Genomic DNA, 12,996 nt, shown 5'->3' with positions numbered 1-12,996 from the left:
GGAGATGGATCTTTGAACTGAGCAGAACATTTAAAATAAAATGACTCTTTGTTCGCCTCCGCTGCAGCTGTTGGAACAGGCGCTGGTGATCGAGGAGCAGCTGCGACGCGCCGCCTACCTCAACATGTCGGAGGACCCCTCCCACCCCTCCATGGCCCTCAACACCCGCTTCAGCGAGGTGGAGTGTCTGGCCGAGTCTCACCAGCACCTCAGCAAGGAGTCCATGTCTGGGAACAAACCGGCCAACGCCGTCCTGCACAAAGGTAACGTCGGCGAGCAGGCTTAGCTGTTTGTTTTTAGAGTCGCGCTGCTAAAAATGTCAACTTTGTCTGATTTTTAAGATAAAAGCACCTTGAGAACATTAAAATAAGTTGTGAAGAACCTCAAAAATAACTCTAATGTATGTGTCTGTCCTCCCTCAGTGCTGAAGCAGTTGGAGGAGCTGCTGAGTGACATGAAGGCGGACGTCACCCGCCTGCCTGCAACCATCGCCCGGATACCGCCGGTTGCAGTCCGACTCCAGATGTCTGAGAGGAACATCCTGAGCCGCTTGGCAAGCAGAGCACCTGAACCACAGCCGCAGACGCAGCAGGTAACTAACACACACACACACACACACACACACACACACGACATCTCTCTGACCTCACCTCTCCGTTCCTCCCCGGCAGATGTCGCAGCAGTGAGACTGAACGTCGGCTCTTTACCTCGAAAACCACCCCCTGCCTCACCTCGACATTCCTGATTGGTGCACAGGAGTAAGACAGACTTCGCGCCTCAAGCTTGAAGCCACGCCCACTTCACATTTTTTGGTTTTGTTTGTTTGTTTGTTTTAATTACCCCCACCCCTGAAAAAAAGGACTTTACAGATTTTTTTCCCCCCCCGGAGGATCAAATCCCCCTCCCCTCCCCACCGAGAACGAGGCTGTGGACAGAAAAGCTGTTTTATTTTTTCCTCCATTTTTTTCAACTTCTGTATTAATATTATTGATATAATGTTATTATGATGGTTTTTTTGGGACCTAAACAAAATAAAAAAATTAAATGAAGTTTTGTTGGAGCTTAAGTGATCCTCATAAAAACTCTGCTAACTTTTTATATCCGGTATAATTGTTTTTCTCTGTGTTGTAGCAGCAATGATGAGGTGTGAGTCCTGCACATGTGGCAGCTTTGTGACTTAAAGATGTGATTTGTTCTTGAGAATTTAAAAAATTAATTGGCCGAGTGAAAGAAAATGGAAGGATGAAAGGTGTTTGCTGCTGTTGAAGCTTTACACACATTATGACTTTACTGTTTTTGTTCACTTTCTCGCGGTTAAAGTTCCTCCGGCTTGTTGTGATTTGCATTTTTAGCGCTTGACCTCACAGGAGTCTCCACCAGCCAGCAAGCTTAGCTCCAGGTACTTGACGGCAAGCCACTGGCCGCATTGTTGGCTGTACCTGTTCAACTCCTCATTAACACAAATATCAAATTAAATGGCTGCCATGTTATTGGTTGGTGCATTCGGGCATGTACGCGTGGGGAAGAGAGGTGACTGTGAATGTGGAATGGCGTGAGATGGGCTGTTCCGACTATTTTTAAAGAAATTGCTGATCTGCTTTGGAGAGGCTACGTGGGTAAATCAGAGTCCAAAATGGAGAAAATATCCAGAGTGCAGCAGAGTACTTGTTGATGTCAGAGGAGCTGGCCTGTTCAAGCTGACAGGAATGCAACAGTGACCTCAAATGACCACCAGATACAACCGAGTGCAGCCTGGAAACAAATGCACGCATGCATCTCTCCCATAAGGAAACGAGTCACAGCCCAAAGACTGAAGAAAAGCAGTCCTCAGGTACGTCTCTGTCCACACGTCATCAAACTGGTTTCTCATGACTGAGTTCACTGTACTCGAGGCCTCCACCGTGTGACGCCATCGTATTCATATGGACCAAAATCTCAGGAGTGTATCCAGTACCTTTGTACCACGAAGAGCCGAAGCAGCACTGAAGGAGGGTTGAATCCAGTACGAGTAAGGTGTGACCACGAAAGTATATTTATCAGGTAACTGTATTTTAAACTCCTTTAAATGTCACCAAGTCCTCAATGACCCACGCGGTGTTTGTATTTTTAGTTTGGTTTAATTTTTCTCCCTGTATGAGACTTCACCTGAAAGGCAAAATCTTCTGCTCTATTAAAATGTGCCTGCTCAGGTGGTCGACTGCTGCATATTCAACGTGGACTCATTTAAAACACAAGCCCTTTAAAACCTATAGTTTGTATTTAGGCTGAAGAATATTAAAGATGCCAAACAAACGAGAGCACAAAGACGCTGTGTGTGTAGCAAACATGACTTTATTTGAAAGTCCAGGCTGTTCTCTCTGAGCGTGTCAAAGTACAGAAGAAACACTGACGATGATGATGATGAGCGACTCCCACCTTCCACCATTCGGTCTAAGATGGACTAATATATTTCAAAGGTTAAATAATCACTTCAGCCTCAAAGCTCCTTCACACACAGGGGACCGATCCAGGCTGAACAAAGAAACACGTTGAACATTCAAACCACAGATAACAAAACTCAGGCTGGTTCACAACACGATGAAACAAATGCAGGACAGCCGGACGGAGCTGGGCACGCGAGCAGGTGGGTTAATCACGCAGGAAGTCAGATTTCTGCTCAGTAATGGTCTGCACCGAGAGAAGAGCCAAGCAGGAATCTGTAAACCCAGGTTTAACACAGAAAGAGCAGCTGTGCTTAAATGTTTCAAGCTCGAGTAGGAAACCTGATTTCAGTGTCACTCATGAGGATTCGTGGCGTGAGCGTTAGGATGAAGAGCGAGAAAGTCAGAATTGGTGGATCATCGAAACCTCAAAGCCTGACAGAGACGATGGGTTTCAAGCCTGATAACAAAGTTCGATGCAGGCTTTCGTCTTTACAAAGCTGTAACTTTACAGAAAAGATGAATATCTCTAATTTCCCTTCCTGCTGATCTGGCGATCCAGTGTCACTCCTGCCTTTATTAAGATTTCCATGACTGACGATGAGAATCCTAAAGGCTGCATTATGTGAACTGAATTATCGTACGTTTAAATTTACTTGGATAGATGATCATCTTCATGCAGAGATGATTTTATATTTAAAGCACAAAGCCTAACTTTGTAGAGATTTTTAGTATAACACGGAAAGCTCATTTTATTTCAAGATTAGTCTGCAATGCTGTGAATTATGGGATGGCACTGCTCCAGTGTATCCTCTGCTAAAGGATGTAATAAAGGAAGCACTGATGCTCTTTTCCTTTGTATTTAAGGAACTCAAACAGCTCTTTTGGATGCTGCTCACATCCCTCTGGGTCACTCAGAAGCCCTCTGAAGAGAAGCCAGCTGACTATTCGACTTCAGCTCTTACTGGTGTCCAGTAAACCTCCCACTGCTTCCTGTCCATGAATCTTGCATGCACTGAGCTGCAGAAAAACCAGGCGCAGCAGGAGGTTTTTTCTTTTTGTTTCAGTGTTTAAAGGACAGACCTGGGTCAACAGATTTTACACCTGCAGTAAACCCAACCCGGTAACAAAGTCAGGAAACCGGCCTCATGCGGAGGCACAATAAGGAGGTAGTGGAGCACATTACGTGAGCATGCATGGAGGCTTTGGAGGAAGGCATCGCTGGGGTGGAGGAGCACTGAGGAGAGGCTGGATTTGGCGTTCGTGGTGCAGACTCGTCCTGTGACTTGTTCGTCCATCCCCGAAGAGCAGCTCAGTAGAAGAAATACACTGAGGACAGCAAACACAGATATTTGTCTCTGAGTGATATTTAAAAGTAAAAAGAAGCTTTTATAACCCTTAGAGTGCAACAGACTGTAAAATCCTCCTAGGACGTCTCCTGGTGCAGCTCTGGATCATCTTCTGCTTGTCTGCTTTTTTTAGACTGCTCTGATTGCTCTGTACTTTCAAACATCAACTTCTGCATCAAACTGCTCTGATTTTACACGAGGATCTGCAGCTCTGAGTGCAGACAGCAGTCAGTGATGGGTGCAGCTACCGGCTCTGAAAGTAAAGTAAAGTAAAATTTGCTAGCCTTTGAAAAACCTAATCGGCAGAATGTGTCTGCAAACTTTCCTTAAAATGAGTTCTAATGTTTCTGCAGAAGAAGCAGAACCTCCATACTGAAAATGCTCCACAGGTGCACATAAGGAGGCCAAGAAACCACATGCAAAAATAAGAGAAGGCTTTATTTTACTCACAGAAAATGACGCCAACAAATATAACACCTACAATGGCCATGATGATCATCATCTGGAAGAAAGACAAAACAAACAGAGCCATCAGAAACAAAAGATGAACTTAAGAAGATGAAACAGCCGTTTAATTCCACCCAGACAATCAATCACTCCATCGTCTGCTGCTTATCAGCCTCCAACCCCCTCCTCCAGCTCCTCAGAGGGGATACTGAGGTGTTCCCGGGTCAGCAGAGACATCATCTCTCCAGCTTGTCTTCAGTCTGCTCGGGGTCTCTTCTAACCCAGACATGTGTCCACCAAACCTGGCTTGTTTGTTGAGAAGCGCTGGCTCCTGTTTGAGCGCTTTCCGGAGCACTGTGGTCCTAGCCAGAAATAATCTTTCACTTTAATTTTAAGTAGAAACAGTGCACAAGTAGAAGTTACAATTAATTATAGCCTCAGTTTATTTACCTGCAAATATACATTTTAAGGTCCTTAATATACATTACTGTGTTTAAAATAGGTATAAACCTTCTCATATTACGTTTCAGCTTTCAACAAAATGTGAAGAAACCACAGCAATGACTTCATGTGAACATCTGTGGACTGTGCTGAAGAGAAATCAGCTCAACTTCAACTGGCCAAACACCGCCCCCTGGTGGTGAAGGTCATTATTAAAATTTGCAGAAGGTAATTGCAAAAGAGAGCGATTATTCTATTACTTATTCTCGGTCATGTATTCAGTCTCAGCGGTACAAACAGTCCCAGTAAGCCTAAAGTGTTGTTTCAGCTCTTGATCTGATGGTCTTCATATGATAATCTGAGACACACAGTTGTTGCTGTGTTGCTGTTCAAACCTTTAGTTTAAAGGGAGCAGTCAATCAGGAGAACGATGGTGTAAGCTGAGGGTGGCCTTAAACGCTCTTTTTTGTAATTATTCCCCCAGATTTGTTGAATTAGTTCAGTGAGAACTGGATTTTACAGCTGGGCGATGATCTGTCTGTAGCTGCGAGGTGGTCCCATGTTTCTTCCTTTCTTCTCAAAGTCTGAATTTTCTTTCTATTTCTGTATAACAAGATGGACTAATTACATTTCCCTTGATGCTAAACAAGCTGTTTCTGCACTCTTGTGTGACTCTGAGATAGAGATTCATATAACTTTGATAATACTGAGTCATTTTTTGTTGAGCTAGTGCTTGTTTCTCTTTGAAATGTGTGTTTTCATTTTAAAAGGTACTTTTTTTAAAGTTAACTTTGGACTAAGAAGTTCACCACCAGGGGGCAGCATTTATAGATTTTAGATGTGCACTGCTGTTCTTTTAACTTTGGACTTTTCTTTGTCACCCATGTCCTTTCCCAGGCTGTCGTTAGAAATAGAATGCATTTTTAATTATTTCCATCATTAAATAAAGACACTGTACTCGTGGCACTGCCTGTCCATACTTCAACTTCAGCTGATATCTCGTTGACTTTTTTATTTTTTAAAGCTTCAGTAAGTCTTTTGGGAGGTTTTGAACTTCTTTTAAATACAAGAAATTACAATAACTGCCATTAAAGGAAGCTTTTGAAGTTTGCAAGCAGAGGCCAAGAATAAAAATAAAAAGAGTTTAAAGGAGCCGAGTAGGCGTGACTAACTAGAAATATAAAGCAGACGACGCCCTGCAGATTTTAATATATGTCATGTTGCACAGTGTGCGTGTGTGTTGATCTAAATTCCCCATAAATAAAATCCACATGATGACATTAGAGTGAAACAGGCAGGAAATCACCTCTGATGGGGGGAGGGCGAGAGAGATTAACAAGAACAAGAGGTTTAGAGAGAGAGAGAGCGATTGGTGGTGACTGTGTGTGTTTGAAATGTGTGTGTGTATTCAGAGCTGTTCAGTGTTTACATATAAAGAAAGAAAATCTCATAACTGTCATTGAAAAAGCTAAAAGAAAATGTTTTTGTGTGTTTTTAGAGCATTTTGTTTGGGTCTATTTTCAGCGGCGTATGAATCCACATTTGTTCTCTGCCCACTGTGAGAGCAGGAGTGTGTTTATGGTGACAGTGTGGGTCATTAAAGCAGAATAAAATGCATCACATATGATTGTTCGGATGTATCCATGTACAAACGTGTGTGTGTGTGTGTTGGATAGGAGAAGTTACGTCACACATCACAGCTGGCTTTTTAATCCCTGACTGTCACTCTAATCCAGATTGAGATTTTCCTCTTCCTCTCTCTGACTTGCTGTCAGTCAAACAGTCTCTCCTCCTCTCCTCTAATGTAATCCTTTTCCTCCTCAGGCTATCCAGCGATTGGACGGTCTGAACTGCACAGAGGGGAGGCGGGGCTTGATGGACTGACGCTGAGATAAAAAAAGACCTGGCATCTGAGGCTGGATGGATGAAGAGGAGATGCTGTGAGGTAGTGATGGATAAGTTAAATGCACTTAATCGGTACATTAAACTGAAACTGTTTGTGCAGCTTCATTTCTAGCTGTTATGATCACAGATTAACATGAAAACAACACATTGATTATGTAAAGATAATTTCAAAGTTTTCTGAAATCTTTTCCACAACAAGGGATGTAACCTGTTTAAACACCTGTTACCACAAATATCTAATCGGCAGCAGCTGAATGCATTGAAGCATGTAGACGTGTAAAATGATCCACAGGGATTTTCCTGCACAAGCATCTCTAGAGTTTAAGAATGACATGAAACAGAGAATATCCAGCGAGCAGTAATGGTTGCTGATGATGTCATAAATCAGGGGAGCATTGCCAGACTGCTTTGAGCTGATAGCAAGCCAGCGGTAACTTAACAACTGCTCATTCCAACTAAAGTATGCAGAAGAGCATCTCTCCACCACAGCCTGTCTGACCATAGTCGCTGACCATGCCAATCCTTTTATGGCCACAGTACATCCATATTCTGCTTCCAGCAAGATAGCACACCTCATGCCACGAACTAAAATGATCTCAAGCTGATTTCTTGAACATGACAGTGAGCTCAGTGTATTTGAACAGCCTCCGCAGTCACCGGATCTCAATCCAACAGAGCATCTTGGGGACCAGGAGATTTGCATCATAGATGTGCAGCTGACAAATCTGCAGCGCTTGCGTGAAAATGCGGAGCTAAATCTCTGAGGTAAGTTTCCAGCACTTCGCTGAATAAATGCCACAAAGTATTAAAGCAGTTCTGAAAGCAAAAGGGGTCCAGCCCAGTTCTACAGGTGCACCTAATGTTCTGCAATCTTGATTTGTAACTCTAAATATTTACTTCAGCTGTGTTGTGATCATTATTTCAGTAATGTTATGTTTAGAGTTTGATGCGTGAAGATCTATAAAACAAACAAAAAACACTTTAATGGTGGTTTCTACTCAGAAATCTGAGGCCACACTCTCTGCTGCAAGAAACCAACCAGAAGGGAGGATGTGGGGTGATGGGAAGGAAACGTGGAAAAATCTCCTTGTGTCACACCCACCTTGCAATTTTTCCACCAGTACTTGTTCTTGAGTTTGGCAGCGCTGCTCTCGAACTGCGAGGCTCCGGCCTGCAGGGCGTCGGCGCGGTCGTCCAGCTCCGACAGCTTCTGATCTCTCTCCAGGACTTTGTCCACATTCACACGCATGATGTCCACCACCTGAGGGATGAAAACACCCATCAGCATCTCTGATACGTTTTCCATTTGCTCGTAGTGAGCTGCAGTCCTCACCTCGTCCACCTGTGCCTGTGTCTGCTGGAGTCGTCTGTTGCTCGTCAGGTTTGGGGCCTGAGCTGGAGGACCCCCCTCACCTTCCGGGGCCCCGGGAGCTCCTGGAGTCCCTGCTGCATCTGGAGTCGACCTGCAGGGAAAATGTGAGTTTTGTAACAAGAATTCAGTCAAAAATGACTCATTTATCCCAGCAGTAGAATACAGTTAGAGGTAGACATCTAGGCTTTGAGCGCATAGCTTCAGGCTTATGTGCAATATATTTAAAGATGGAGTGGTGACTAAACATCCCTGTGGCGTCCAGAGGTGGATGTATGGGTTGTGGGGGCACTGAGAGAGCAGACAGTGATGCAGGGCAACAGCAGCACTGACATGTCAGAGGGGAAAAACAGCTTGAAGGCCATTTAAAGAATGCTGCTTAAAGGCACTGCAGCTCCTTGACTTTTCAAAGCCGACTGCTGCCTTGACTTTTGAAATACTGTATATAAACAGATAGTGTGTATGTAGGTCAGATCTATAGCTAAAGGTTCTACGTGGTTCTCTCTAGAAAATAACATGTTTTAGCTGCAAAAGTTTACTTAAAGCTCAAAAAGCATTTAGGAACTAAAAACTCAACAATAGGAAGGAAACTGTCATGTAGGAAAGTGTCTATGTGTATGCAAAGGCAGCAGAAGAGACTTTATTAAGAAGAAGAAGTGATTTCACCACCAACATACTTGTTGATTCTTTCTTTTTCTTTCAGTTTAACAAAAAGTAGCAGCTGGAAATACATAGGAGGAAACATGGTGCTGAATGGACCAATCAGGGTTGTTCTGTGGTGTAGAACAATGATACGAGGTGTAGTTAGAGTTCCAGAAAGGTTTCAGGTTTAAAACAGCAAAACTTTTCATTCTTGTGCATCTCCAAATCTCAAATGTTAAATCAGCAATCAGACGCATGGCTGCACAAGAGCACGAAAGACATTCAGTTTTCTACACTGATGAAATATTTCTGACTAAATAGTCCGATTTCCTTTGGTGCCGCCCCTCTAAACGCCCCTGTGTGAAGGAACTGCACATATAGTAATGTTAATAATAATAATGAGATGAACTTGGTTTAAAATGGCCAAATATTTGTTTTAAGAAAGAAAAAAGAAAAACAACAGATTTAAAGGGTGTGCAGCACTCTTGATTTTCTCCTTTTTACTTTTGATCCTTGCTCATCGGCCGAGGCAGCAGTGAAGCTGTGACAGTCGAGAGCTGCAAGGTTTTCATGGAGCGCCAGCCTCGATGAGCACAGCTGATGAATGAATCAGGATCGTGATTGCAGGTTTGGGAGGAGCACAGCAGTCTTCAGTTTGGCTCAGACAATAAATACAATATAATTAATAAATATAATAAACCTTTGTGTGCTACTAATATTATGTTTTGAACTCTGAAGTAAGATCTCAGATGATTTTCACAGAGTGAAGCTTGTAATTTGTTAGACCTTAAAAGCAGGAACGCCGCCTGAATTCTAAACACAAACTCTAATTCAGTAATAGAAACATGACTCATCAAAGTTTGGCCTCCGTCCACAAAATCAGAGTCTCAGAGGATGAAACAGCCTCAGCAGCTCAGAAGAGGTAAAGGACAAATTAAAAGAATAAGAAAATAAACAGTTTCACACACACACACACACACACCAACCACACACACACACACACACACCACACACACACACACACACACACACACACACAGAAACATAGCAACACAACACGTTACTGCCAGCAGGCTTGTTTTCCACCCGCAAAATGGAGAAAGATTAGTGCAGCAGCAGAGCAGGTCTGACTGACTGATTGGAGATCAACATGCACTAAGTAATCACTCCCCTCCCCCCGCGGGACAAAACACACCAAAAACATTCCCACAGTGGGTTCTCTTCTCTCTAAAAACTCCCAGGTGTTTGTAGCTTCGTTTCTGTGTGTGTGTGTGTGTGGTGTGTGTGTGTGTGTGTGTGTGTGTGTGTGTGTGTGTGTGTGTGTGTGTGTGTGTGGTGTGTGTGTGTGTGTGTGTGTGTGTGGTGTGTGTGTGTGTGACAGGAAATTAAAGCATCACAGCTCAGCCGATCACACTGTTTGATGATAGTTTTGTAGGTGAGTCACCCGGTGAGTCACGGTCGTACTTCTGCAGTCTCAGCACTGACATTTCCAGACAAGTTTCGCTTTTGATCCATAAATTTAGAGATAAAAATTGATTTTAAAAATTAAATTAATAAGAAAAAAGGAGTTTGAATTGTGCTGTAGCTGTACCCACCACGGAATTTGATGAGGAATCTCTTTAGTCTGTTAACTACACTTTGTTTTTTGTTTTTTTAAAGCAGACATGGATTGAAAGATTTTAGAGGTTTTAAAAAGCCTGAAATAAATAAAAATGAGTCGGAGTACTCACATCTGAGCTGGAGGATGATGGAGATGATCTGAGAGAGGGTGAGGCTGGACCTAAACCGAGGAGGAGGACTTCTGTTCTCTGTCTGATGTCTTCATTCACTTTTTCTCTTAAAACACGTAGAAAAACTACAACTGAAGCAGCTGCGCACAGACCGAAAAAACCTTTCGCGTCAGACACAAGTCCCGCCCCTATGCGCGCACACGCACGCATGCCCGCTTCCTCTGTCTCTCAGTTAATCCCAACACAAACCTGACATCATGGGCTACGTTGGAGCATTTGAAACATGCATTTCTGGATTTTTATTATTGTTATTATTTTAATTTGACTTTTTCAGGAGTAAATTTAAACGTCACATCAGCCTGCGGTCCATCAGCTCCACCTCAGCCACTCCAACAAATCCTAATTCATGTTTTTTCAGTAAAAACTCGGGACTGAAATTGACTCTGAATAACAGACTTTGTGTGGTGGCAATAAATACTCAGGATATAAAATACCTGATGTTTCATGTTTCATCACACTGCGAAGATTCTAAGAACATTTTTTTCTCGTGCATAAAAAAAATGATTTGTGTGTGTAAATTACAGCTTATTTCATATATTTAAAATTTTCTTTAAAATTTCTTTAAATTTCTTTCTCTTTCTCTCTTTATGTTACAATAATTATTTTTTTGTTATTTTGTGACTTTTTTCATAAGCCCACAACTTTTTCTTATGCATTTTTGACTTTGAGGTTTTTTTTTAAATTAATACACGTTATTGTTATTTTTTCTGGATTTCTTCTTCTTTGTACTTTTTGAAGTTGCCACATCCTCTTCCCAGATTTTTTTTTTACCACAATTTTAGCCTTTCTCATGTTGTTTTTCCCTCATGAGTTTGTGTTGACAAAATTTAAGCATTTTGTAAATAGTTTTTTCATAACTCATTTGCATGTCACCACAGATTGGAGCGGTGTTAGGTTCCTTCTACACTGACTGAAACACAGTTATGTTCCCTTTGTACAAATATATTTGAAGAATTAAATGTTTTACAGAATTCAAGCTGTGTGCAAAACAGTAAAGTTTTCATGTCTGTGGTATGTTAGCTGAAGGTAGCGTGGGTTGTCACCTGACCAATACTGAGCAACGTGAGGTGAAAATCAAACGCCCCTCCGTTAATCAGACGTACAGGTGGGGTAACTGTTTCCTGCTGCTTCTGTTTGGTTTGACTGCAGCGAGTTATCCGGTGTTTTCTGTCCTCGGCGTCTTTATGTGAGTATTTAAATGTATTTTTCTGCTTTTCCTTTTACTCACACTGTGCGGCATAATTGCTCCCTTTTTCTGGATTTTCCGATTTTTTTTCACATTTTTCTAAAGTCGAAAATGTTGGGTTTAGATTTTCAAGTGGCTGTTTTTTTTGTCACTCTTCAGGAAAATTGCGTGATTTCGTAACTTTAAAATGGTTCATTTTTACCTTCATCTCCACTGGGTGCTTCCCCCCTGGACTTTGTGCACACTGCACAGCATTGTAGTGCATAGCTGTTAGAATAATTTCCACTTGATTGATTTCTATTTTGAATGGAAAAGTTCTGCAATGGCAAACACCAAGAAAAAGAGCAAGTCATGAGTGGAGCCTGCTTTTGAACTTTGGGCTTGTAAAGACAAACTGCGATGTCTCTGAAGGAGGGAAACGTCTAATCTGAATACAAAGCATTTATTTTTTAAGCGTGTGCTTCTCTATACACATTTCAGACTAACAGTACAACTGATTAGTGTTTAATTTGAATACATGTAATTTCTGCCCAGTTAATCCACTGAGATCAGACTTGTGTAAGCAAATTATATCAAAAGCAGTCCTCTCATCCAAAACGCTTCTTCAGATCTAAAACCTGAAGGAGAAACCAGGTATTTTCTGGTGAGGTTGTGACCTTGGACATCCACACAGCTGCTGTTATCGTGTAGATCAGGGTGTGACTTTCATCTGTAAAAGGCTCTGTGGATGATGGTAGCAGGTGTTGTAGCCCACCTCCTCTGTTCACTAACACGAACAGCCAGAAAAAACACCAAATGTTGCACAGCGGATAATAAAGTGACGACAAAACTTCCTCTAAATGGAAGAACAAACGGCGTGAAAGACAAAGATAACTTGGAAAAGTTTCGTACTGAGAGTCGATCAGAACAAAAGAGGAAGTTTAAAAAAATTCTCGAGCTTTTTGAATTGAAGTTTTTTATATGAAAATGTAAAGTTTGTTTGTGCAGAAGTTTATTAAAACAAAACCTTTCATTGATGAGTGAACAGAGTAGCTACATGGGAACAAAACCAAAGAATTACGTTTCTTCAAAGTATTTTATTCTGCTCATCTTTTCATTTCATCAAACATAGATACAGCTCTGTGCACCACACACTCAAACCTGAACCCCTGACAGCTCAAACACTCCGCTCATAGGTTTTCCTACAAATGGCTTCATGCTTCAGCTCGATTATTTGCTTTTTCTTTTTCATTTCTTTTCTTTTTCGTTTCCTGAAATGTTTAAATTCACGTTTCTCTCTCCACAGATTCCACTTACATTCAGATAATATAGATATGAAGCACTCGGCTAACGGAGCGTCTGCACTGTTTCCTATGGTGAGTGATGGCTTTGCTTTGAAGTTGAACGATAGCAGTTTGTTGCTTTGTTTTCTCATCATTAAAGGAACAAAATGACTCTTCGCCCATTT

General features: G+C 42.0%; 2 protein-coding genes across 4 annotated transcripts in view; one reads left to right on the top strand and one right to left on the bottom strand.

The window, feature by feature from the left end:
- chd4a (chromodomain helicase DNA binding protein 4a) overlaps window positions 1-1,049 on the top strand; it is a 28,529-nt gene extending 27,480 nt beyond the window's left edge. For both annotated transcript variants that reach the window (XM_042225309.1, XM_042225308.1), the window contains exons 39-41: window positions 68-263; window positions 423-592; window positions 672-1,049. In XM_042225309.1, coding sequence (XP_042081243.1) covers window positions 68-263; window positions 423-592; window positions 672-686 — 381 coding nt within the window. In that variant the 3' untranslated portion in view covers window positions 687-1,049. The remainder of the gene's footprint in view (window positions 1-67; window positions 264-422; window positions 593-671) is intronic.
- A 1,266-nt stretch (window positions 1,050-2,315) lies between these two features.
- vamp1 (vesicle-associated membrane protein 1) lies at window positions 2,316-10,497 on the bottom strand. Of its 2 annotated transcripts, XM_005933768.2 has the most exons (5): window positions 10,304-10,496; window positions 7,896-8,025; window positions 7,665-7,823; window positions 4,220-4,271; window positions 2,316-3,749 (listed from the first exon to the last, which is right to left on the bottom strand). In XM_005933768.2, coding segments are annotated over exons 1-5 (360 nt in total). In that variant the 5' UTR covers window positions 10,306-10,496; the 3' UTR covers window positions 2,316-3,732. The 2 variants fall into 2 exon arrangements, with proteins under 2 accessions (XP_005933830.1, XP_042081244.1); XM_042225310.1 differs by lacking the exon at window positions 2,316-3,749 and having other exon boundaries at window positions 4,212-4,271; window positions 10,304-10,497.
- Window positions 10,498-12,996: the final 2,499 nt, after the last annotated feature.

Source organism: Haplochromis burtoni, unplaced genomic scaffold (genome assembly GCF_018398535.1).
Source record: "Haplochromis burtoni strain Fernald_Lab_line unplaced genomic scaffold, NCSU_Asbu1 Contig_168, whole genome shotgun sequence".
Lineage (NCBI taxonomy): Eukaryota > Metazoa > Chordata > Actinopteri > Cichliformes > Cichlidae > Haplochromis > Haplochromis burtoni.
The sequence above is the reverse complement of the archived record's forward strand: the minus strand, read 5'-3'. Positions and strand labels throughout refer to the sequence as shown.